The 23,019-nt window shown below is 37.4% G+C and overlaps 1 protein-coding gene across 10 annotated transcripts; it reads left to right on the top strand.

The window, feature by feature from the left end:
• The first annotated feature begins 335 nt into the window (after window positions 1–335).
• XIAP (X-linked inhibitor of apoptosis) lies at window positions 336–22,524 on the top strand. 10 transcript variants are annotated; one of them, XM_069811022.1, is made up of 9 exons: window positions 377–459; window positions 8,545–8,620; window positions 9,857–9,889; window positions 12,071–12,980; window positions 14,547–14,646; window positions 16,613–16,691; window positions 17,347–17,380; window positions 19,132–19,359; window positions 20,756–22,524. In XM_069811022.1, the coding sequence occupies exons 4-9, from the start codon at window positions 12,104–12,106 to the stop codon at window positions 20,947–20,949; spliced, it is 1,512 nt and encodes a 503-aa protein (XP_069667123.1). In that variant the 5' UTR covers window positions 377–459; window positions 8,545–8,620; window positions 9,857–9,889; window positions 12,071–12,103; the 3' UTR covers window positions 20,950–22,524. The 10 variants fall into 10 exon arrangements, with proteins under 10 accessions (XP_069667122.1, XP_069667133.1, XP_069667131.1 ...); XM_069811026.1 differs by lacking the exon at window positions 377–459 and adding an exon at window positions 7,052–7,257; XM_069811024.1 differs by lacking the exon at window positions 377–459 and adding an exon at window positions 7,825–7,955.
• Window positions 22,525–23,019: the final 495 nt, after the last annotated feature.

Here is a 23,019-nt window from a genome sequence, read left to right as displayed (position 1 = left end):
AGGAGCGGGACTGAAGAGTCTGAGGCGGGGGGCTGAGGCGGCTGAGGCGCGGGGCTGAGGCGGCTGAGGAGCGGGACTGAAGAGTCTGAGGCGGGGGGCTGAGGAGTCTGAGGCGGGGGGCTGAGGCGGCTGAGGCGCGGGGCTGAGGCGGCTGAAGAGCGGGACTGAGGCGGCTGAGGCGCGGGGCTGAGGCGCGGGGCTGAGGCGGCGGCAGCGAGGAGGGCCCGCGGCGGGCGCTGCCGCTCTGCGCTTCCCGCCTGCCGCCACTGCGTGCCGCCCTCCGCCGGCGGGCGCCGGCCTGCCGCGCCACCCCAGCCCGCCAGGGGGAGCCGCTGCCTTCTCGCCTCCGCGCCGCGGAGCGGGGCCGGGGAGGCTGCCGGGAGCCGCCATCTTCTCGGCGTGCCGAAGGGGTTGAGCGGTTCCCGGAGCCGGTGCCGGCAAGGCGGGGGACGCGACGCGGTGAGTTGTCAGGCGGGCGCGGCCGTGGCGCTCGCTACCCCGGGGCAGAGGGCGGGACGGGCTCCCCGGCTGCCCGCTCCGGCGGCTGTCGCTGCCCCTGGGCGGCTCGGCGGGGCTCCCCGCTCGGGGCAGGGGTCTCGGTCCCTCCGCGCTGCCCGGGGCCCTCCCGCCCCTCGCGCAGATGGTGCCGGGGGTCCCGAGGGCGGGTGGGGACGCCGCTGCCCCCGGCCTCTCGCAGGCGGCGGCGGCGGGGGTGGTCGCCAGCCGTGCGAGGCGTTGCCATGGGGACGGGGCGCGCCCCCTCCGCCGTGAGCTGCCGGGCCGGGCCGGGCCGGGCCCGCCCCGCCGGGTCACCCTGACCGCAGTCCCGGGGCCGGCAGCCCCCCTCCGGGCCGGTCTGCGATCCGCGCCCCGGCTGCCAGCTCGAAGGTCCGCGAGCGACTTTCCTCCGAAGAGAACGTTTAATGTTGTGTTCTCTTTACATAAGTAAAAGAAAAATTTGCTATGCTAATATGCACTTTTGTGGTCCTCTTTGGTTCTTTTGACATATTTGAATATTGTGTCCCCTTGCCCGCTCTTTCTTTTTTCTTTTTTTTAAAATTTTCTTTTTAAATTTAATTTAAAATTAAATTTAATTAAAAATCTTTTTTTCTTTTTTTCTTTTTTTCCTAGAATGCCCTTTCTGCCTCTTGTTAGTAAAAATGCAGTTTTGTTCAGGTTTTCTATGGTAAGAATTCAGTAGCTATTGATTCTGCAGGAAGAAGTTCACTGGGCGCACTTTTTTCCCAGCTGTAATTCAAACTTCGGTTCAGGCGGTTCTCTTTTGCACAATGGCTATGTATTTATGCTGGTATATTTCTCTATAGCAGTTAGTGTATTTCTGTTTCTGTACTACTGTCTCTCTGATACTCCTGTCTTCCAGGTAGAAGCCCTATAAATGGTTGTAAGAACTACTTTTAGTAGTTTCTGTCCTTTTTAACTGTTACTAATCTGCCTCTGCTAAAAAGTATAAATCTGTTCTTGAAACTGCTTTTAGATATTTTTGCAGAGCTACTTGCAATATCCTTTCATTGCTACAACCTTACATTGCATTTTAGTACTTCGTATAGCTAAGCGGAAAGATTTTTGTCTCTTAAATAAACAGTTAGAAACTGCAGGATCTTATGGTAGACCACTTTGGAAGGAAAAGCAACCAGCTGGGGGGGGGGGAATCACTTTTTTGTCAAATACTTTTAAAAAATCTAATACCTTACCAAAGAGCAGTAGGAGATACGTTAACTTAATCTACTGTTTGTTTATCGTGAAATAAATCACCACATAACACGGAAGACAACAGTGAAGTATTCTCTAAGAAAGCAGGTTTTCATGTGATGGATTTGTTGATTAAGCTTTTATGTGGATTTTTTCATCCTCTTAAGTGCTTCATTTTGCTATCTGCTTGACTGCTTTGCAGTTTTCTTTGAGGCTCTTTAAAGAACACCCAACTACTTCTTTCCATAGAAAAGTTGGCACCTACAGCATTGGCCAAGAAGCACAAAGGAACAAATTAATGATTATTCTGTACCTCCTCTGACCTTGCCCTTTGTAACCAGCAGCAAAAGTGAAAGAATTCTGATGAGAGTGGTTGTCTGATTGTAGAGGTTTTTTTGACTGCTCCCACTGATACGAGGCAGACTTGCATTTGTTATCAGAACAGTAAGAAAACATGTGTTTGTATCTTGGTTTTCTGAAGTATGAAGATGGATTTCATTTCAGGCCTCTGTCTACCTGTGATAGTGCTTCTGTGTGTGTTGCTGTCCTCCCAGGGTGGGCGAGACAACTGCAGGGAGCTGAAGAGTTTCAGAAAATCCAATTTATAATCAGATGCAGAATTTCCTAGGAGAGAGAAGAGAAGGCTGGATCATTGGATCTTATTCCATCTGCTGTTACAGTCCTTCTCCTTTTTGCTGCCCTCTAGTTTTTAATGCCTGGATTTTCTTTTGCCCTCTTTGGATAATCTGGAGTTTCCCCAATCTTATGCCCCTTGCTAGTTTCAGTAAAACATCTGAATTTCAGACTTTTCCCTGACCTCAGACACTTTCATCCTTAGAATATATTTTAGTTTAGATTTCTTGGGCAAAGGATAGATTTTTTAAAAATTTTTTTTAATCATATTTTTGGAGTTGTGCCTTCGTAAACTATGCTGAAGGTTATGTGAAAAGGAAGATTTTTAACCTTTGTTTTTTCTACCAACAGGACTGTAAATTTTGGAATTTGTTCTAAAGGTTGGTGGAAAATAGAGATGAGACCAGTATCTGCTTTGATTATTACTAAACTTGGCTGATTGGATACTAATTTCCTAGGGAATAACTATTGTAAGTTTGCATTTTTTTGTTTCAGAAGTTAACAGCATACAGTACTTTGCTGCTTTTTATTTTTCATAGCACGTGGTCTGTCTTGCAGAGTTCTAGTCCAAAATATTCTGAACATGACGATCGAAAGTCAGGCTCCAGAAATAGCAAGATTTCTGAACATGAAAAAAAAGTAGCTCTGTGTGAAGGTTGAAAGTATGTTAAGACTGAAGAAGACATGCCACAAAGCTTGAATTGAATGTCACTCCTATCATATAAAATGTAAAATGAAGCTGCACATATCTTGCAGTTCGTTGTCCTTCCCCTTCTATGTTTTGTACAGTTTCTTATTAAATAGAAAGGCAAGTGGAGTGTTTTCAACAGGTGCAACTTTCATATTTCACTTTTGGTACAATATTATAATTAGAATTAATCCCCAAGTCATCCCAATTTCCTGACAGACTTGAAATTAGAATATAGGGGATATTTCAAGACAGGTTTCCAAGTTTACAAGTTGCTGAGTTGTGGGTGTGTATAAGTACATATATGTGTATGTATGTATGTAAAAATATATGTATAAATTCATGTCATTCTTTAATGGCAAAACATTCACGCTAGTGATACCGGAAAGTATCATGATGCTGCTTCTGCATTAGGCTGCAGTTAAATGAATGTGAATAATGAACTAAGTGGCACTAGCATTATCGGGAGTATTAGCTGGGTGGAAGTGAACACCCTTGCCAATGGGCGAGGCAGGAGGTGACAGGCTCTCTGTACTCCTGTGGTTTTACAACTTCTCTTTAGAATCCAGAAGATTCAGCAGTTTTGCTGTGGCATTAATGATGTTGCTGTAGCTAAAATTCCATATCATTATGTCTCTTTGAGGAAAGATGCCCTGTTTTTTCATCTTTTTCTTCAACTACAGAATCACAGAATGCTTTGGATTTGAAGGGACCTTAAAGATCATCTAGTTCCAACCCCCCCTGCCATGGGCAGGGACACCTTCCACCAGACCAGGTTGCTCAAAGCCCCATCCAACCTGGCCTTGAGCACTTCCAGGGATGGGGCAGCCACAACCAATCTGGCCAACCTGTTCCAGTGCCTCGCCACCCTCACAGTAAACAACTTCTTCCTTACATCTAGTCTAAATATCATCTAAAGATCTACATACATCTACCCTCTTTCAGTTTAAAGCCATTACCCCTTGTCCTATCGCTATATGCCCTTGTAAGAAGTCCCTCTCTGGCTTTCTTGTAGGCCCCCTTTAGGTACTGGAAGGCTGCTGTAAGGTCTCCCTGGAGCCTTCTCTTCTAAGTTTAAAGGATTTCTGAAAGGATGCAATACTAAAAGCTGGAACACAGCTCCTACTCAGGAAAGGAAATGCATCCCGCGGCACTGCAGGTTTTGCTAGGCATTTTTTACTATTCTACTTAATATACCCTCAGTGACTGGGTATTTTTTTGTTTCTTACAAAAAGAGTAGTAGCTCAACTTCTAGGGGTTACATTTCTATAGTGATACACTTTATAATCACAGATTTAAACTTTCTTTCTGCTCATCTGCTTTGTAGTTGACAAAAGTAACTTGTCATTTCTACTTTTAGGCAGGTAGGAACTGCATAGCTTGCATAGCCCCCAAAACATATTGGTAGACTTTCATGGATGGAAGTATGCTTCAAGTTATATTTAATACAACTTCCAAGCTGTTTTTTATTAGAGGGAAGAGTTGTGCAAGTTTAGTCGCAATTTCTTGGGGAAGAACTTGAAGCTAAATAAAATTCCTGTTAATAATACAGCAGTTAATGAAGTAAATGTTCTAAAGTAAAAACATAAAAATTATATAAAACATAGATTTTTATATCACTTGAATTGTATGACTAAAATGTAAGTGTATAATATAAAAGTGTATAATATAAAAATATAATAAAAAAATTGATTCCCCCTCCCATGTGGTAGTGTTGTACTGAATTTAAAATGTATTTTCACAGTGAGTTGTGTAAGAATCCTTTTATATGAGGGAGCAATAGTAGAATAATGAAGCAAATGAAGATACTGGTAGGAGATAGGGAAACAGGATGGAAAAACGAATAGGCTGATTTTCCAAATTGGGGGGGGGAGAAGCCAGAAATGTAAAAATTATTCTTTCTCTATAATTTGCCTGAACGAATACTTACAGTATCTCAATAAGTTTAAATGGTACAATTCATGCAACCTCGTAATTAAAAATTGATAGCTAGATCATACACAGATTTCTGTATGATTTACAGGAGTACAGTGCCTTTCATGAAAAATATTTCATTGTATTTCTGCTTATGCAATGAATGAAACATCTTACTGGAACAGCCAGAGAAACTTGAGACTGTCAGGACTGCTCCTTCCTTTTTTATAGTTTTGTTTTGTTTTGGTGGGGGGTTATTTGAAGTCTTGTGCTCTTGGTGTTGGTTCTCCTGATGTCTACTTTTACCTTTAGTCTTTCTTTCCATCTCTTTCTCAGTATGCTTGAGGTTTGGTAGGATTTTTTTTGTATTGGTTTGGGGTTTTTTTTGGTGTTTTGGTGGGGTTGGTGTCCACCCCCACGCCTTATTTTTAGGTACTGTCATCTGTAGGCAATTCATTTCAGTGGCAGCAGCTGTCAGAACTAAACCTTTGCTTTAGATAGACTTTCCTGTGTCCAAATTAAAAATGCCAACATCTCTTTCACACTTCACTTTGTACTAAACACTTAGCAAGGTGTGGTAGAGCTAAAATGATTTTCTCCAGACCTGTAGTCTTTCCTCTTCCTTGGTCACTTTGGATAATGCTGATTTATACATTCATTAATGGCTCTGATTGATTGTGTCTTAAGTTTGACTTCTGACATCTCTGTAGGACTGCGTACTTAGGCTACAGCATGCCAGTTTTTTCTATAGCGGCTGGTATTTACTCCTTCCTTCCCATACATACAGCTAAAGTTCGTCTGAAGACATTTATCTTGCGAGTTCACAAAAACAATTTTTTTTTTCATCTGCCCTTGGCAGATGCAGATTTGTCCCATTCTTATCTACTGAGAGCACTGCCATGAATCCATTCTTCTTTATTGCTCTATTCCATACCCATATGACTCCTTCGTGAAGAAAAATACAATATGAAAATCATTCTCAAAATGGTATGTTTCTATTGGCCTGGTTATATTTATTTGTAAGATGGAGAGAGTGTAACAGTTTTTGTGACTAGAGTCAAGAATTAGGAGGATCTAATAGCCTACTATAACCTTGAGCAGCTGACTCACTTCCTATGTTGATAAACCCTGATGGGAAGCTAAGTAGGACCTGTTTGAAACACAGACAAATGAAGCTGAGCTGATGGATTTATGTAAGCTTTGGCACTGAATCAAAAGGCGTTGTGTAGATACATACCCTCCTGATAAAATAAAGCAAAAAAATCTCTAAGCAGAATATTTTAAAAAAATGGCTATTGATAATAACATGTAAATATGCTAAGATTTGTAAACACTGTTTAAATAAATCCTGTGTTTCTTGTGGTTTTAATCTTTATAAGTATGATTTCAGTTAGCAGCATGCCCCTTCCTTGATCTAATTGCAGCTGAGCAGGCACAAAGTGAAATTCAGTGAAGTGACATATGCATAATCTGTGTGTCAGCTGGTACAGTATGTTCTGTTTGATATTTACTTGGTGCACTACTCTCACATTTCAAAATTCAGTCAACAATAAACACTAACATTGCTCTCATAGTCAGCATGTCAAGCAATAGAAGCTCCATGTTTATGTACCCTTTGGTCAGGAACATGAGGCTGTGCAAGTAGGTTTCTGACTCGGACATTAGTGCCATGCTTGTCATGTGGAAGAATTAAAAATAACTCCTTATAATGCCAGTCTGTTTTAGGATTAAGGATGGAAATAATCATGTCTAATAAAATATACTTGAAAGAGAAAAGTGGGTTCTATACTTTTTCTTTGAAGCATTTCAGATCTAGGTAATGTGATGATGTCATATTTTTGTATAAAATCATACCTCTTAATATTTTAAAAGCTGAATTGAACATGTTTGTCTTGCAAAACCACAGTACAATTTTGCATTTTGAGTAAGTTAACATTTTTGCTATAAATTCTTGTCTTTATTTTTCCTTCTGAAACGTAATCAATAGACTATATAAATTGGTACTTCAGCTTGAAAGTGGGAGGTGTCTTGTGACAAATACCTTCAGATGTTTAAAAGCAGGATTAAACTTGGCTCAGCTTCTGGCATTCTTTCAGGCTAAAATAGGCTTTGTTTACTCACTGCATATATAAGAAGATATATAATGCTTCAATAATAATTAAAAAAAATCTCAGTTTTGTAAGTAAAGATGAACTTTAACATTTCTGGACATTCTACTTTTACTTCATATGTGATTAATTAAATCTGTGCAGAAAGGCTTAATTAACTTCCGTATACATAAAGTATACTCTCTGAACTTGGGTTTGCTGCTGGTATGTATTGTAAAGTCTTGTGTGCACGTCTTAGTTGGGTGCTTTTTATGAATTTGTGTTTCTTTGCCATAAACAAGTCAAAATTTTACCTTCAGTTATTTTTCTTCTGCAGTTAATGTTTGTCTGAGTGCTGTTATGGTTCAAGGTATTGTTCAGTAGCAGCATTACTCCAATTAGTTGGAGTAAGGCAACTGTTAAAATACCTGTGTAGAAATACTACTCCTAAGCTAGTTTTAATTTTACACTTTGAACAGTTGCTTTTAACAGTTGCTTGAAATAGAAATAATTAAACTTGGTATTGCATTTAAAGTAGTACTGATCTTGTATTTAAAGCAGTACTTACACAGGCGAAGAGTTTGTCTCAATGCTTAATAAATATGTTAATGTCTTTTTCTCTCAGATAAAATTATACTGAAATGTAAACCAACTATGTTTAGAGGGGTTGTCGTAAGGAGAGGGCTTCATAATGTGGATGGAGCGTTGTTAAAGCTAGCACATACCTGTGAGGGATTTGTCCTGCTTCTGTCACTGCAGTATTTAGACGTGGTTTTGAGAGGCTTCTAGAAGGATGGTTGAGTCTTTCTGCTCCAAAAGATCAAGATTAAGTAATGTGGTTGATATAATTTGAAACAGTTACTTCATATTAAAGAATTGATCTGTGGTGATTGGACCTTCTGTCAGTACTCGCTGCTCCTTTGGTATGTGCTTTTCACGCTGTTTTCATTGTGAGGATCGAGATAGATTGCTTACCTCCAGAGAATCCAAATGTGGCAGATATTTTTATTATCGCCATGTTGAGGACATAATTTTTTTTTACCGTGTTAACAGGAGGAGTATCGAAGTATTTGTAGCGTTGTAGAAAAATATGCTTGAAAGAATAAAGCTGCTCATCTCAGTGTTGTGATTAATGCATTATGTGTAGGTATTTTTAGTTTTATCCTAATGCTTATTTCCAATTATATTTTTTCTCAATTGTGAGAACTTCCAGTACAGTACATAGAGATATTTTTTTTTTCTGCTTCAGATACCACTGTATCTACCATCTAGCCAGACTACCTGGCTGAAAGGCATTGTCCTGTAGTTTCCATTGCAGTTGAGGGTGGTACGGGTACTGAATTTTAGGTAGTTCTGTTAGTTTATTTTTGCCTAGCATTCACAGTTAATTAAAAGTAATCAATAAAACTGAAAAAGAACATCTTGGTTAATTGAATATCATCTCCATCCTGATCTCTAATATTTCAGTTTGGTCTTTGATCCTCTTCCTTCCCTCTTTGTGTCTTTGCTCAGGTGTTTCCTTCTCAGTTCCTTAGTGTCATTAAAACACGCACACATCTTTCCAGGACACACCAAGAGGATCTACGGAGTGAGTGGAGTAAAACTAGTACAAACTGATTTAAGTAATAGTTTAGAACCGTGCTGTTATTTCCATTAGGAAGGTCTGTCATATATGAGCTGTACGACCTATATGATATTTTGAGTTCTGCAGCCTGTATTTTTAAAGGTGAGAAGTTATTTGGGAAGAAGAAGAGAATATGCACAATTAAATATTATATGTTTATAGGCACTATGAAAATGAAGCCTGCTTTAAAAGAAGTGCGGTCTTTGGAATGAAATTATCTAAAAAGTAGATGTTTGCCAATTGCATGAAATAAAAATTTTCAGAATTTTCAGCTTATATACTAAAAAAAAAATTTAAAAAAATGTTATGATGTTTCTTAAATTTTCTGATGTTGGAGGGGGAGAGTTTTAGTGAAAGAATCCAGAAAAATACTGCAAGATGCAGGCTTGCTCATGCAGTGTAAGTATAATTTGAAGATGGTCCCTGTCAGAGGGCACTGGAGAATCTGGGCCTTAGTTAAGATACAATATTTATTCAGATTGCTTTGGTAAAATACCTTCTTTAGCTTATGAAAAAGAATGCCTTACTGTAAGCAGTGCATTCATGTTATAATGAAGTTTATATATATATATATATATGCACCTGGTATATATTAATCTATTTTTTATTCTTTATGCATACAAGACTGCTATATCAGACTTTGTTTTAAGAATGGCAGATTTTACGATGAGTTCTGATAACAGAGCAGTTAAGTGGTGCTTAAAACAGAACATGTAGGTAGTTTACGAGAAAGTGGGGGCATAATTAATTCTGTCTCTTAACTGTTTTTTAACTTCATATATCATAGTGATCATTGTAATATGTGGTCACCCCATATGGCATAAGGAACAAAAAAGCACAAACCAAGGGTGATCTTTGTGTCACCAGTAAATTCTTGAGATAATGTCAGGCTTGAACCTTGGTCTGTCTCTACCCCAGATTTCACTAAGGACAGGGAGGTCAAGTTACAGAGAATGGCTGAGTAGATTGCCTCTGATTTGCCACAGTAACTTTGTATGCAACAGATCAAAGACGGATGTAGCAGCTCTAGTCTGATTTTAAAGTAAATATAAACAAAAAAAGTTAGTATGTAAAAATTTAAATAGGATGAGTTGGTTTTTTGCTGTTTCTGAACTCATTTGTATATAAGTAAAATAGAAATTAAGATATACTGCTAATCATACATTGAAAGCATATGCATTTGTTCTATTTTTTCAACAGACATTTTGAAAAGGAGTCTCTAGAGGATGTGAGGTAGGCTTTGTTTGCCACCTTGTAGAAAGTCTTTTAGGCATGCAGATAAGAAAATTAGTATGCAGCTAATGGTATTTGAGTAATACAGATTATTTTATGAATGCAGTGTAGTAGTAATGGTGATAGACCCATAAGGTCACTTGAGATCTCTACAGAAACAGTCCTAGAGGATTTAAAATAAGATTTTAAAAAGAAATAAACATGAACTTTTAAACTTTTGCTATAAAAATTGATTGTTTTCAATATACACATGTATAGTAAAAAATACATGTATTGTGACAGCTTTTATATTACTACATGTAATTACTGATTTTTTTTTTTGCCCTTCAAAGTCAAAACAAGCATATAGGTCATATTTGTAGGTCAGTCAATGTAATTTATTCAGAAGCTATTTTTGAATTTGCTAAGCTAAAACTGAAAACCACAGTATAATTTCTAGTGTCATTACATTAGTCACAAACTGACTTAGAGAAGGAATTAAAGCTGGTGTTCAGAAGTAGTCTTGTATCCATGATTACATGAAGCAAGCATGCGGGGTCTCTAACGTCATATTTTCTCAACCTGCTTATAGGTGAATTATCTTTGTCATCTAGGCAAAGGAAGCAGCGATCCTGCAATGCATAGTCATTTTAATTTTCCCCTCCCCCTTCTGAACTTTAAAAAGGGTTTTGTCCTTCCTGTAGAAGCTAAATCTGGTATTATATAAGCAATTATTATAATTGTAACATCTACATTGACCTGACAGAAAGTATAATCAGTATTAATGCAGGTGTTGAGGAAGGAGCATGTTGAGGAAACTGAATTTTTACCTGATGGCCTACCTTACAAAGGTGAGGACTGGAAATAGATACATTTCAGGATGGAGAAGGACACTTGTTCAAATAAATACATATTCTGTTCTTCCTTATATGCATTTCTTTTTGCTAATTGCTGAATTATTATTGCTTTGTCCTAGGAAGTCCATTTGGGCAGTCTCATAATAATTTTATTTACCACTTAATAAAGGAGTAAGTTTGAGATGTGTATCAGCAGTAGCCTGTGTTTACCGAAGACTTTGTAAGTCAATAATATCACCGCACTTGTCAGGACAAGAGATGAATTTTTACTGTGCTCTGACTTCATCCATATTGGGATGAAGGTGACGACTGCGTCAGTTTGTGGTTCTTGCATAGGACCTGCGGGAGCCAAGTTGCTTTTTTTTCATCCCTGTGAAAGAAGGGCCTTGTCTGAGTGCTTTTAGCAGCCTGCTGGCGCAGGAGGGCGCATGGCAGGACTAGCAGTCGGTACTCACCCTGGAAGAGTGTAGGCAGGAATAGGAATGTGGGACAGGTGGTAAGGAGAATGACATTCCTTCAGGGAGGAAAAGCTGAGGTGATGGCAGAGGCACAGGAACTCCTGATAGAGAGCATAGGCAGGGTGTGGGAAAGTGGAAGCAGTTTGCTGGGTGTGAATGCTAGTGCTGGGTAGTCCAAGATGCTGACCTTGAAAGCAGAGCACAGCACTTTGGTGAAATGCCCCAGTGAAACATCTGATAGTTTATTTCACAAGATACTTGGCTAAAAGGAAAACTGAGATGTATGTCTTTACAATATAACACAAGTCCAAAGGCTTGTTTCTTTTTGATGATGGTTTTACTAGTTGATGCCCATCTATAATGGGCATGGTGGTCATGGCCTTCGTATGGGGAAAGATAAACATAGTTGTGTTTCAGAACTGGGCTGTAAAATCTTGCAGATGTGGTCTGGCTTGGATCAGTATTTTAAATTCAATATCTTCGTATTTCAGGTTCGGAAGCCTTTTGGCAGGGTTTTGCCCAGAGCTTTTGTTAAACATTTTGTTGATTTCATTCTTGCAATGTTTATTTGTTAATAAGTAGAACCTGCTTTTAAAGCTGTAAAAGTATAGACCTGTGTGTTTTCCAGGTAAGTTTTTATTGGCCTATAAAACTTCATGATCTTCCTGCCTTTCTTTACGGATTGTGTTTTTATTTTGTTTTTAATGTTCTGGTGTTTGCCTCTGCGTGGCAGGGGAGGCAGGCAAGGGTGAGATGGGAGGGAAGAGGAAGAGGTATTATTTTAATACATAAAAGATGGCTAGTTTAATCTAGCCAGTTTCCAGGCTTGCATATGGGTACGATCTATTCTTCTGTCTGTGAAATTAAAACATTTATTCTTTGTTTAGGAAATCTGAAAGGAGAGCCCTACTTATGAAGAGATGACGTGTAATGTCCCAGATAACATCTCTGAAGCTTGTGCCACTCCAGACACTGACCATGACCAGGAATGGGCACAGGAACACTACCGACTAGGAACTTTTGTTGAATTTCCACTTAACTGTCCGGTTTCGACATCAGCACTAGCACAAGCTGGCTTTATTTATACTGGAGAAGGTGACAAAGTGAAGTGCTTCAGTTGCAATACAACTATTGAAGGATGGGCGCCTGGGGATTCTGCAGTTGAGACACACAAAAAGCTTTCCCCAAATTGCAAATTTATTACTGAATCTACTTGTCTGGAAAATAACATACATCCTCGCGCTCAGAACTACCAGCATAGAACTGAAAATGGTTCCAGCAATTCAGCCCTCCCATGTACTCTGGATGATGCATCTGATGTGCAGGCAGATTACCTCCTGAGAACTAGGCAGGTTGTGGATATGTCAGATACTTTGTATCCTAAAAACCCTGCTATGTGCAGTGAAGAGACAAGATTAAAGTCTTTTCACAGCTGGCCCCTCAATAGCCAGTTGACACCAAAGGAATTAGCTAATGCTGGATTCTATTATACAGGTGTTGATGATCAAGTGGCATGTTTTTGTTGTGGTGGAAAATTGAAAAAGTGGGAACCCAGTGACAGAGCTTGGTCAGAACACAAGAGGCATTTTCCCAAATGCTTTTTTGTCCTGGGCCGAGATGTTGGAAATGTTCCAAGTGAATCTATTCCTGCTGAGCTTGGGAGCAGTGGTTTGAACAGTGCACAGCATCCAAGGAATCCATCTATGGCAAAATATGGAAGACGTTTACAAACATTTTTAACTTGGATATATCCTGTTGACAAGGAGCAACTTGCTGAAGCTGGTTTCTATAGCATAGGTAAGCCAGATCTTAAAATGACTGATATCTTTTACAAGGAAATTTTATGTGTCTTGTTATGAAAAAATAAGCATTTTTTATTCTAATATGGAATGATTTGCCAGAATTTCTTTACTCTGTAAACTACTTTTCATAGTTCTTGTGTAAAATGATATACATTATACCCAGTATTTTTAATAACGAAGTATAAACTTGGTCATAAATTCATTTTTAGTAGTAAAACATTAAAGTGTGTTTTCCTTGCCTGCTAAAACCCTCATAATTCGTCTTGCACAATGACAATTATTGAAGTTAATATTTTTTAAAAAATGAAGTGCTGTCCTTCTGCTATCTACCTTAGGTCTAAGGAGTGGGCCTGTGTCCCGTACAAAAGCCTATGAACAAGACAATCCAGGTTCTGTGCCTTTTTTTTTAGTTAACACGTGTTTGCATCATCATAGCATTCAGACACACGGAAGTAGCAAATGGCAAATGCCATTACTACCTACTGTAAGAGCTTTATGAAGACAATGACTCCAGTGGAACAGCTTTTCCTGTTAGACATGTAGTGTATGACTTGGATAAAACTCCAGTGTCTTTGTGCATTGGTTTCCCAATTAGATTGAATTGCCTAGTCCCGTTCACGCTCTTTGAAATTCTTCACTGAGAGATGCTGTGTGAGTGGAAAGTGTTGTTCTTATTAGGTCACAAAGAAAAGGGGATTATCTGGGATAATTTCTTGCTCTCATCTTAATTGGCTGCTATTTTAGTAGCTCTTGGAAGAACTTTTTAATCTGATTACATTTGTTTTACTTGTGGCCATAAATAAAACCTTTGATATGTTCTTGTATGGGTGATACATGGGCAACATTTGTACCCAATTTATTCATTTCTTCTTGGGTTCCTAAAACCTAGCTTCTCACAGACAAATGAGATCTGTATGGTGGAGGTGCACTAAATTGGCACCAGCTTATCAGACCTGATGGCTGTTCAAGTTACTTCTTGTGAAAACTGTTTCCAGTGGCCTGAGAATGATTTAGCTCTGTAGGAAAAATACTTCCTCTCATTTCGATAAACACAATATCTAAGCAGTTTCTGGTGCAGTCTTTGATTCCAGTAGGCATAGTGCTAGAACAGAGAGAATGCAGTTTCTCATAACATCTCCTCAGTCATTTATGCTATTGCACTATAGAGCCCATTAATCTTAATGGTGAAATGGAGGACCAAAAAGGCAGGTAAACATCCTTAATTCTTTGTGGTAGACTACTTCACAGCTTGTTTACCAGTGGATTGAGCTATTTGATAATAGATTATTTTTAGCTTTTGCTTTTTATCTGCATAATTACTTGCTAAAATAAAATTCAGGAATATTTCATGTGACTTTTTTGTATTTTGTAAGCTCAAGTCTCTCCTGAAGATTTGTTTCAAATCATATATATTATGTTGTCCTTGAAAATGGAGTTCTTTTTAGTTACAATTGCAAATCAATAAAATAAATATTTTTTCTTAATAATGTAACGTTTTAGTTGAAAACTTACTGTTATGCCTACTAGAAGTATGTAATTTTATTCTTGTATGTTTCCTCAGGTAATGGTGATCATGTGGTTTGTTTCCACTGTGGTGGAGGATTGCAAGAATGGAAGGAAAATGAAGACCCATGGGATCAACATGCCAAATGGTTTCCTGGGTAAGGTATTTCTTACTGTTTTCTTGTTGCATGTCTGAGTCTTATTTACAGTATATTATCTTTTAATGACAGAGCATACTAAAAAAGGTTTCAGAAGGTTGACTGTGGCTTAACATCATTTAGGTTAATATTAATTTAGATTAATATTAATTTAGATTAAAAATTAAAAACTGAATTTTTTTTAGTTGCCCTCCTCTACTTCCTTCTCCTTTATTTTTATCAGGTAAGCACCAAAGGAATATCAGTTAATCTTCCATGGTGTATGTTTTTCCTTTTCAATAAGTAGAAAAGATTTTAAGGAATTTTTTGCATGGGGTCTTTATTTTTGTTGTCCCATCTGTTCTGCCTTCTGTAGTCCTGCTATTATATGTATAATCATCAACATATGCTTTAATGTTATATTGGAGGCCTCAAAAGAGGACATTAACCTAATGTCGTCTTTGAGAGGTAGGAGTGAGTTCTTCTGCAGTGGGTGGGAAAGAGAACTAAATCTCAAGAGGCTGAGGGCACAACTAAATCGTTAGAGGTGATCAGTCTGAAAGGTTGCCCTGAAGTTTTACCTTCTGAATAACTTCACTTTGAAGTCAGTGGCGTTTGTATGTCAGCTTGTTTGTAGGAATTATTAAAGGGAAGAGAAGTTTTCTGTGTCTGGACTTAGCTGATGTCTCAGCTAGCAGAATCGTTAAGTTTTGTGAATACTTATCTGATTATTTTTTTGACTCGTTATCCAAGCACTGTGTTCTAATTGTTATTTTAATAGCTTCATACGTGCCAAAGTTTGTAACTTACATCAGGATACAAAATGACTATACTTCTGTCATGGTGCAAACAAACCCGAAGAAGTCAGTAGTGATATTGAATTCAAAACAGACTTTTGTGTAATTTTAAAGGATTGGGGATTCCAGACCCAGAAGTAGTTTTTAGAAAGATTGCCAATTTTGTCTAAAATCTGTCTTGAGGAAAGGAGGAATAGTATATGACTCACCGTTTCTTACAGGTGCATAAAAGCTGTCCAAGTACAAAGACTTAGTTGTATAACATTGATAAAATCAATGTCTTTTACGTGTTAGCTGCCAAATTTGTCTTCTGTGGTAAAAGGGTCTCTGGAAGCTGGAAGTTAGTATTTATGTATTAGCTGATCCTTTTTTCAATAGTGGTACAGGCAGCTTTTAATTATTAGTCTCTGCCACTTGAAAGAGATGCCATTCCAAGTTTTTGGCTTGGTGCAGTGAATGGTTAAGACACATTTTCTTGCTACATTTCACTCCTCCTTTTATGGGTTTGATTTTGTTTTAGGTTGCTTAAATTATGTCAGATTTGATTACTTCCTCTCAGATCACTAACTGTCTTATATGGAGTTTTTGTTTGCACATCAACTTCAGTGGCAGTGTATCAGTCTCACAGCATGCTGTCTGTGCCCATGAACAGGACACCATGAAGGTGAAGTAACTGCTGAAGCTAGAGAAGGAGGAGGAGTTATTGTCGAGGAGTTAGAGGAGTTATTGTCGAGGAGTTACTGCATTCCTAAATCTTCTGGTAGGGAAGAGCTCTGCCCAGTAGCTGGGACTGGTTGGAAAATAGTGAAAGTAAGCATGTAAAGCACTTGTCTGACCAGTGACTGCTTTTCTTTGATTGCAAACAGCTGGAAGAACCAACATTTTAACATAATGTTTGTTTTTCATTGGAGTCTTTACTTTTATAAACCTGTGGCATCAGCTGTCATGGCCAACAAGTCTTAGGTTTCTGTTTCACCAAAAACGTGAAAAAGGTAAGTACTGCTGAAGTGATTAAGATGTTTTTAGAAATGTTTAAATGACATTACTGATGTTGACTAAATATTCAGAGATTTTAAAAAGCAAGCATTTTATATGAGGTAGGAAATGTATTGAAGCTTTTCAAAGTTATGTAGTCAATTTTTGTTTGCTGCTTATGCGGTTTTATTGTAACTAAATATTTTCATTTATAGGTGCAGATTTGTGAGAAAGGAAAAGGGGCTAGAATTTATAAATAATGTTCACTTAAGAGATGGATATAGGGATTCAACAGTAAGTGTCTTGCTTATTAATCAAATATAATCTTGTTAAAATAGAAAACAGTCTTAACATAATTTTCATATGAAGTTACTGTTCTAATTATATGCATGTCATTTAGTCCTCCTGCTGCTTCTTTCATTGGCAGAAAGTGAAAGACATCAAAGTATATTTTGGTTCTGTCATTCAGGGTTTATAGATCTCACATTTCTCCTTAGCTGGGTTATGGGTCACAGGTAGGGTACCTTGTATATGTTGTATATTTAGTACTGAACAAGTCCTGGGTTTTTTAATAGCCTAGGAACCTAAGGTCTACAATGAATAATTTCCTTATTGAACTGTAGTAGATCATTTTTCTTTTCTTGTTGGTAGAGCATTGTTAAACTTGTATGCAGTGACTAAAAAGTAAAACAGATGTTATTTTAGAATTCTTTGATAGACTAAGAATCATGTACATGTGATTATAGCAAAGATGGGTTAAAATGAAAATTTAAAACAATATGAAAGACATAACAAAACACCGATCCCTTTGCAATTGTTCAGAGTAGATTTAATAGCTTTAGTCAATAAAAAACTGAGATCAAATAGCTATTTTCTGTCTTGTAACTGTATAGGTTTCCTTCTACCTCCTCCAGAACTGTAATTTTGTCTGTTTATATTTCACTTTTAGACAGAAGCTGCTGAAGGGACAGTACTTCCTAAAGGTATTTGTTTAAAGAAATAAATCCCAAACAAACAACTCCCCCTATTTTGGAATATCCGTATTTGCATATATAGTAAAGGAAATGGTTAATTTTAAAAATAACCCTATTACGTTTTTAAGTAAAGCATGACAGGCAAATCGTTGGATGATACTCTTCCATTGCTTCATTGCTTCTAAAGAACTGTGGAATGAATTTTATTTCTCTTAGGGGAAATCTAATCATGGTTGGATAAATATTGTAAAGTAAAGATTGTAAACCATGGAAGAAGTAGGTATAGGATGCAGTCTTATTTTTGCAGCTAGTAAGTATGCATCAAGTATTGAATTAGTAGTGCTGTGGGATGAATGTTAAAGAATACTGAACTGAAACAATCATTGTTGCTTTTCATGAGGCAGGAAGAGTTGGTCTGTTAAATGGCAAGGACTAGGAAGCTGAGAAAGCTTAAATAGCTTGTTATGTGTTCCAGTATTACACATTCTTGCAATGTTTTTCACAAATACCAAGCAATAAAAAGACAAGATAGTTAAAGGGGTAGTAGGAAGACTGTCAAGCAGCTTCATCCCAGGGAATGATAGCTGTTGCTAATAAAAGTGGTTACACAAAACCTGTTTTAGAAATCTCTCACACACTGCTCATTTATGAGACTGAAAATTAGGCTAAAAATTTTGCTCTTTGAACAGTCTTACTAAGTAAAGAAGAAATTAGTCATTTACATGTAATAGAAGAACTGGAAATAAGACACACTGCTAAAAAAATCTATTAAAAAAATTACATTGAAAAGGAGAAGGGGGAGGTCCAACAGACTGAAAAATGGTTTCCCAAAGTAGTGTCATGTCTTATTGTGGATAGGCTTACTTGCTTGCTGATTGCGCTGTGTTTTGGTTTTGTAGATTCAAATTATTTATTGGTTTCTCTCAACATATGCATGATTTTTTTTTTTTTTTCTTCCCTGAACTGAATTAAAATTAATGTAGTGTTACCAAATACTTACATATCTATTGTGTCTGGGAATTTTGGATTAATTTCAGTTAACATTCAGTTATGGAATTTGTGATGTTAATTCTATAAGACATTTTATTTAAGAAGTTGTTGATTTGAATAGCAAAAAAAATGAGGTTGTTCAGCCTGGAGAAGAGAAGGCTCCGGGGAGACCTTATAGCGACCTTCTAGTACTTAAAGGGGGCTGACAGGAAAGATGGGGACGGACTCTTTGATCAGGAGTGTAGTGATAGCACAAGGGGTAATGGTTTCAAACTGAAAGAGGGTAGATGTAGATTAGATATAAGGAAGAAATTCTTCCCTGTGAGGGCAGTGAGGCACTGGAACAGGTTGCCCAGAGAGGTTGTGGATGCCCCATCCCTGGAAGTGCTCAAGGCCAGGTTGGATGGGGCTTTGAGCAACCTGGTCTGGTGGAAGGTGTCCCTGCCCATGGCAGGAGGGTTGGAGCTAGGTGATCTTTAAGGTCCCTTCCAATCCAAACCATTCTATGATTCTATGATCTGGGAGGATTTCTATATTGTAAGTAGATGAAGGGAGACTGAGAAATCTAGGATGGAAGACATCTCAAATCTGCGGGTTTGGGTGTTTTGACAATGCGGTTGTTACAATTAGCAAAATTCTCAAATTGGAAATATGCTTCCTTTGGCTAGATATTTGCAAAGGTAGAGTACTGTAGTGAATACTGTCCGATAATCAGATTCATCCTTGTTAAATTGTTTTTTTGTTTTTGTTTTTTTAATTTCTTGTTTTAGATGATCTCTTACAGAATCCTTTGGTACAAGGTGCCATAGACATGGGTTTCAGTTTGTCTGAGATTAGGAACACCATGGAAAAGAGATTGCAGATGTCTGGAGAAAGTCACACATCTGTTGAGGATCTGGTAGCAGACTTAATAAGTGCTCAAAAAGAAAATACAAGGGAAGAAGGACCAAATGAAATCCCAGTTGAGCAAGATGAGCTTATTCAATTACAAAACCTCTGTGTGTACTTTCATATCAGCTCTTTAGTCTGTGAAATATACCTTATTGTTATCTGTTTATTCTGCCCTCTGATCCAAGTCTTACCTAAAGTGAAGTTACAGTATTGTAACTTAAAAGTCAAGAGATTTATTTTTGGACATAAAAAAAAAAGCTGAACAAAGAGGGTGTTAAAATACTTGAGCGTAGCAGTGTTTATAAATATCATCTGTAAAATAAGTAGTATTAATACCTCAGAAGTGTATAATATTGAAATAATAGTCCAGCGTTCTTCTGGGAAAGGTTATACATGCAAACTAAAAAAACAAAATTATTGTGACAATGATATTTAAAAATAAAAGCAAGAATAACTATAGATGTGGTGACTGTGGTGGCAAAATGAAATAGACACAGCAACATACTGTCAAATATTCAGTATATTCAAAATGAAAAAGTCTTTGTAGGGGATTATTTTATTTTCCTTCTTGGCCAATAAGAAAAAGTGTACTTCTAGATGGTGTTTCTTTTCAATTAGTTGTGTTCCAGCTATGCTGGGACATGCAAGTTATGCTCAGAAAGCCATTGTGGTACACTCTGTAAGTAGACCAAAACCAAGATTTCTAACTTGGGAGACTTGTAGTTTAAGACAAGTGTATGAGTGAATTCATAGGGAGGAAAAAGACCTTCTGGTTGGTGTGATAGGCAGAGATCTTACCAGCCCACTATTTTAATAAGATTTTTAATGGACATTATGGGGGAAAAAGAACTTGCAATGAAGATGGACGTTATTTTTGTGCTTGGCTGTATGGAGCTTTCCCCAGGTGGCAGGGGAAGGCTTTTGAAGTTTGCATTTTCAAATGGGGCATACTGGAATAACAAAGAGCTCACGTACAATGCAAAATTGATTCTTTCTGTATTACAAATTTTTAAGCTTTTGAAGTATGGGCATTTTGAAAATGGAGGTAGGGAAGGAAATCACATCCTCATTCTTTTCATTGAGGAACTCTCTGAAAAAAAAAAAAAAAATCCAAATTACTTAACCAGTATCAACGAGCCTTTCTTTCATCTTCTGTACAAGTTTTGGGAAAGTTGTCAATTGGAAGTCTGTGAAAAGAATGGTTCCTGATTGAAATATGCATATCCTAAATTCTGTAGATATTTCAAGCTCTTGCAAATATAGATAGCTGAATTCCCTGCTTGCATTGGCCTAGGAGATGTAATGTGATGAGAGGGGGAAAAAAAAAAGAGGATTCCATGCTGCAGCTTGGTTTCCTATCTCTTGTAATTTTTTTTTTCCTGTTTAAAGGTGTGACCTTTAAATGATATGAAGAAAACCTTGTCCTTGTGTGTAAAGAAAAAAAAAAAGAGATTCAATGGTACTAAGTATGTTAACTTCTTCTTATGTGTTTATTTTCCTTAGATCTCAGTACTGAAGAGAAGTTAAGACGCTTGCAGGAAGAAAAGCTTTGTAAAATCTGTATGGCTAAAGACATATCAGTCGCCCTCATTCCCTGTGGTCACCTAGTTGCCTGTAAGGAATGTGCTGAAGCACTTAATGAATGCCCTCTGTGTCGTACAAATATTATGAAAAGACAGGAAATTTTTATGTATTAGTGAAATATACAGCACTGTGAATGCAAACGTTTCTTGCTTTATTGCTTTAAATACATGTAATGTATGTAAAAAATGCAGTTAATTCCAGGATCTAATCATATGGCAGTACTTAGATTTTTCTGCTGTCAAACTCTACATACATTTTAACATTTAAATAGTTATTTTCCTTAAGCGAATTTTTTGTATGTAAAAAACAATATTAAAAGGCAAATATGTATATTCTGTAACTTCAATTCATAAACCCGATTTGAGAAAGCCTAAGTAATGCAAAGCTTTATTTATGTGATCATTCCTTTGCTTCACTTTGGTAGGACTCTGTACAACTGAAGTTTATGCAAATACAGTTGTATAAAGGGTCAGGCCCTATATAAAATTTGTAAATAAGTGAATTTTAAAAATTGTTATATACATGTATATTATATCTGAGATTTTAGCTTCTCAAAAATGTTATGTAAGATTGAAAATGTTATCTTATTTCTGTAACCTTGGTTGTGACATAATTCAGAGAATATGCGTAAACCTGCTGCTGCAATATTTCACCTTATGTTTGCTACTGCTACTTTTTAAGTTTGTCTGTTTTGATATATAATTCCTGTCTCCTCATTTATTTTTTCTGGTTTAGATGTATAAATTGGATTCCATAAACTCATTTTAGCGATCCATTTTTCACAAAAATCGTTCTGGTTATAAAAGTACATTAATTTCATTCCTTAAAAGAGAACTCAACAGAAATGAAGGAGATTTTGTGTACCTTGTGCCCTTCATGGAAGGAGTGGTCTCATTTTAAACTTGCCCCCCTACACAAAAACGTGTTCATTGTTTGATTTTTTTCTTGTTTTTTTAACATTGTGCATTATCCTAACTCATTTATCTGCTAATACTTTGCAGTGTTTCTGTTTGTCTATTTTTTCATAAGAGATTAAACTCTATCTCCATGAAAATGCTTTTTTCTAAATTTTATTTTTAATTCACAAGTAACATTAGAAATCTTTCATTTTTGTTCTTGTCAGTTTGCAGCATTTAAATTAAAGTTAAGAACTATTCTAGTGAGAGTCACCTTAAAATACTTAATAATCTATTTCTTACTGGGCTGACCCTCAATTCTCCAATTAAAAAAGTATCATAGCTTTGTATTTAAGTGCAGCTGGTTTACGATCTCTCTACTTAATTATGTGACTTCCTTATTTTGTGGAGCTACTAAGATGTTCTGTGCATATATTTTTATCTTTGAGTCCTACACACTGAGAGATTCAGAATATACAGAATATAGTTTTTCATGATAAAACTTTTGAATTCACTTAACAGAAATTTAGTGTCTACTTTTTCTATTTTTAAATATGCGCTGTGATTATATGCTGTTGTAATGTTATGAATATTTAAAATAAAGTGCAATCCAGTTGTTCCTTGATCAGCATATTTGATGGTCACATGCAAAAAAAAAAAATCATAACAGAAGGTTGCTTTCTGTTGCTTTCTTGTTTTGTAACTCAGCTGTTACTAATTTAACCTGAGTGTTATTAAGGATAACAAATACATTTCAGTTGGAGAGGACATAAAATCTATTGTTTGTATAAATTAAGGTTTGTTAATTATAAAATTAAAATATGTTAATTTTGCTGGTTTTTGTAATAAATTAGAATTTGGTTCTTAGGAATACATGATGACCAGAAATTCATAAAGAATTCGGCAGATAAAGGTTTTATTTTGCCTTTTTGTGCCTTTGTGAACAGTTTAGTGTTTCAGATAATTCATGCATATGGGGATTTTTCAAGACGGATACAGACTGGCAATTCTGACAGGCTTGTTTCTAGCTCCCACTTTCATGTACAGGGAGGGTTTTCTGTACTTTTCAAGGGAATTAAAGCAGGGGGGTGTGTTTGCCTGTGAGCTGGTGTATCTTGCCTGAAATAGCTTGTTTAGTTAATGTTGCAAACCATGTTATGCTGACTTGCTTAAGCAGATGGTTTGTTACCTAACCTTGACCTAAGTCATGTGAGAGAGACTATCTGGATGAGCTGGATCCAACTTACAGGCTGCAGAGCTTGGCACGCGGCTCGACAAAGCCCTGTC

Source organism: Haliaeetus albicilla, chromosome 23 (assembly GCF_947461875.1).
Source record: "Haliaeetus albicilla chromosome 23, bHalAlb1.1, whole genome shotgun sequence".
In the NCBI taxonomy this organism is placed as follows: Eukaryota; Metazoa; Chordata; class Aves; order Accipitriformes; family Accipitridae; genus Haliaeetus; species Haliaeetus albicilla.
This window is presented reverse-complemented; position numbering and strand designations above follow the sequence as displayed.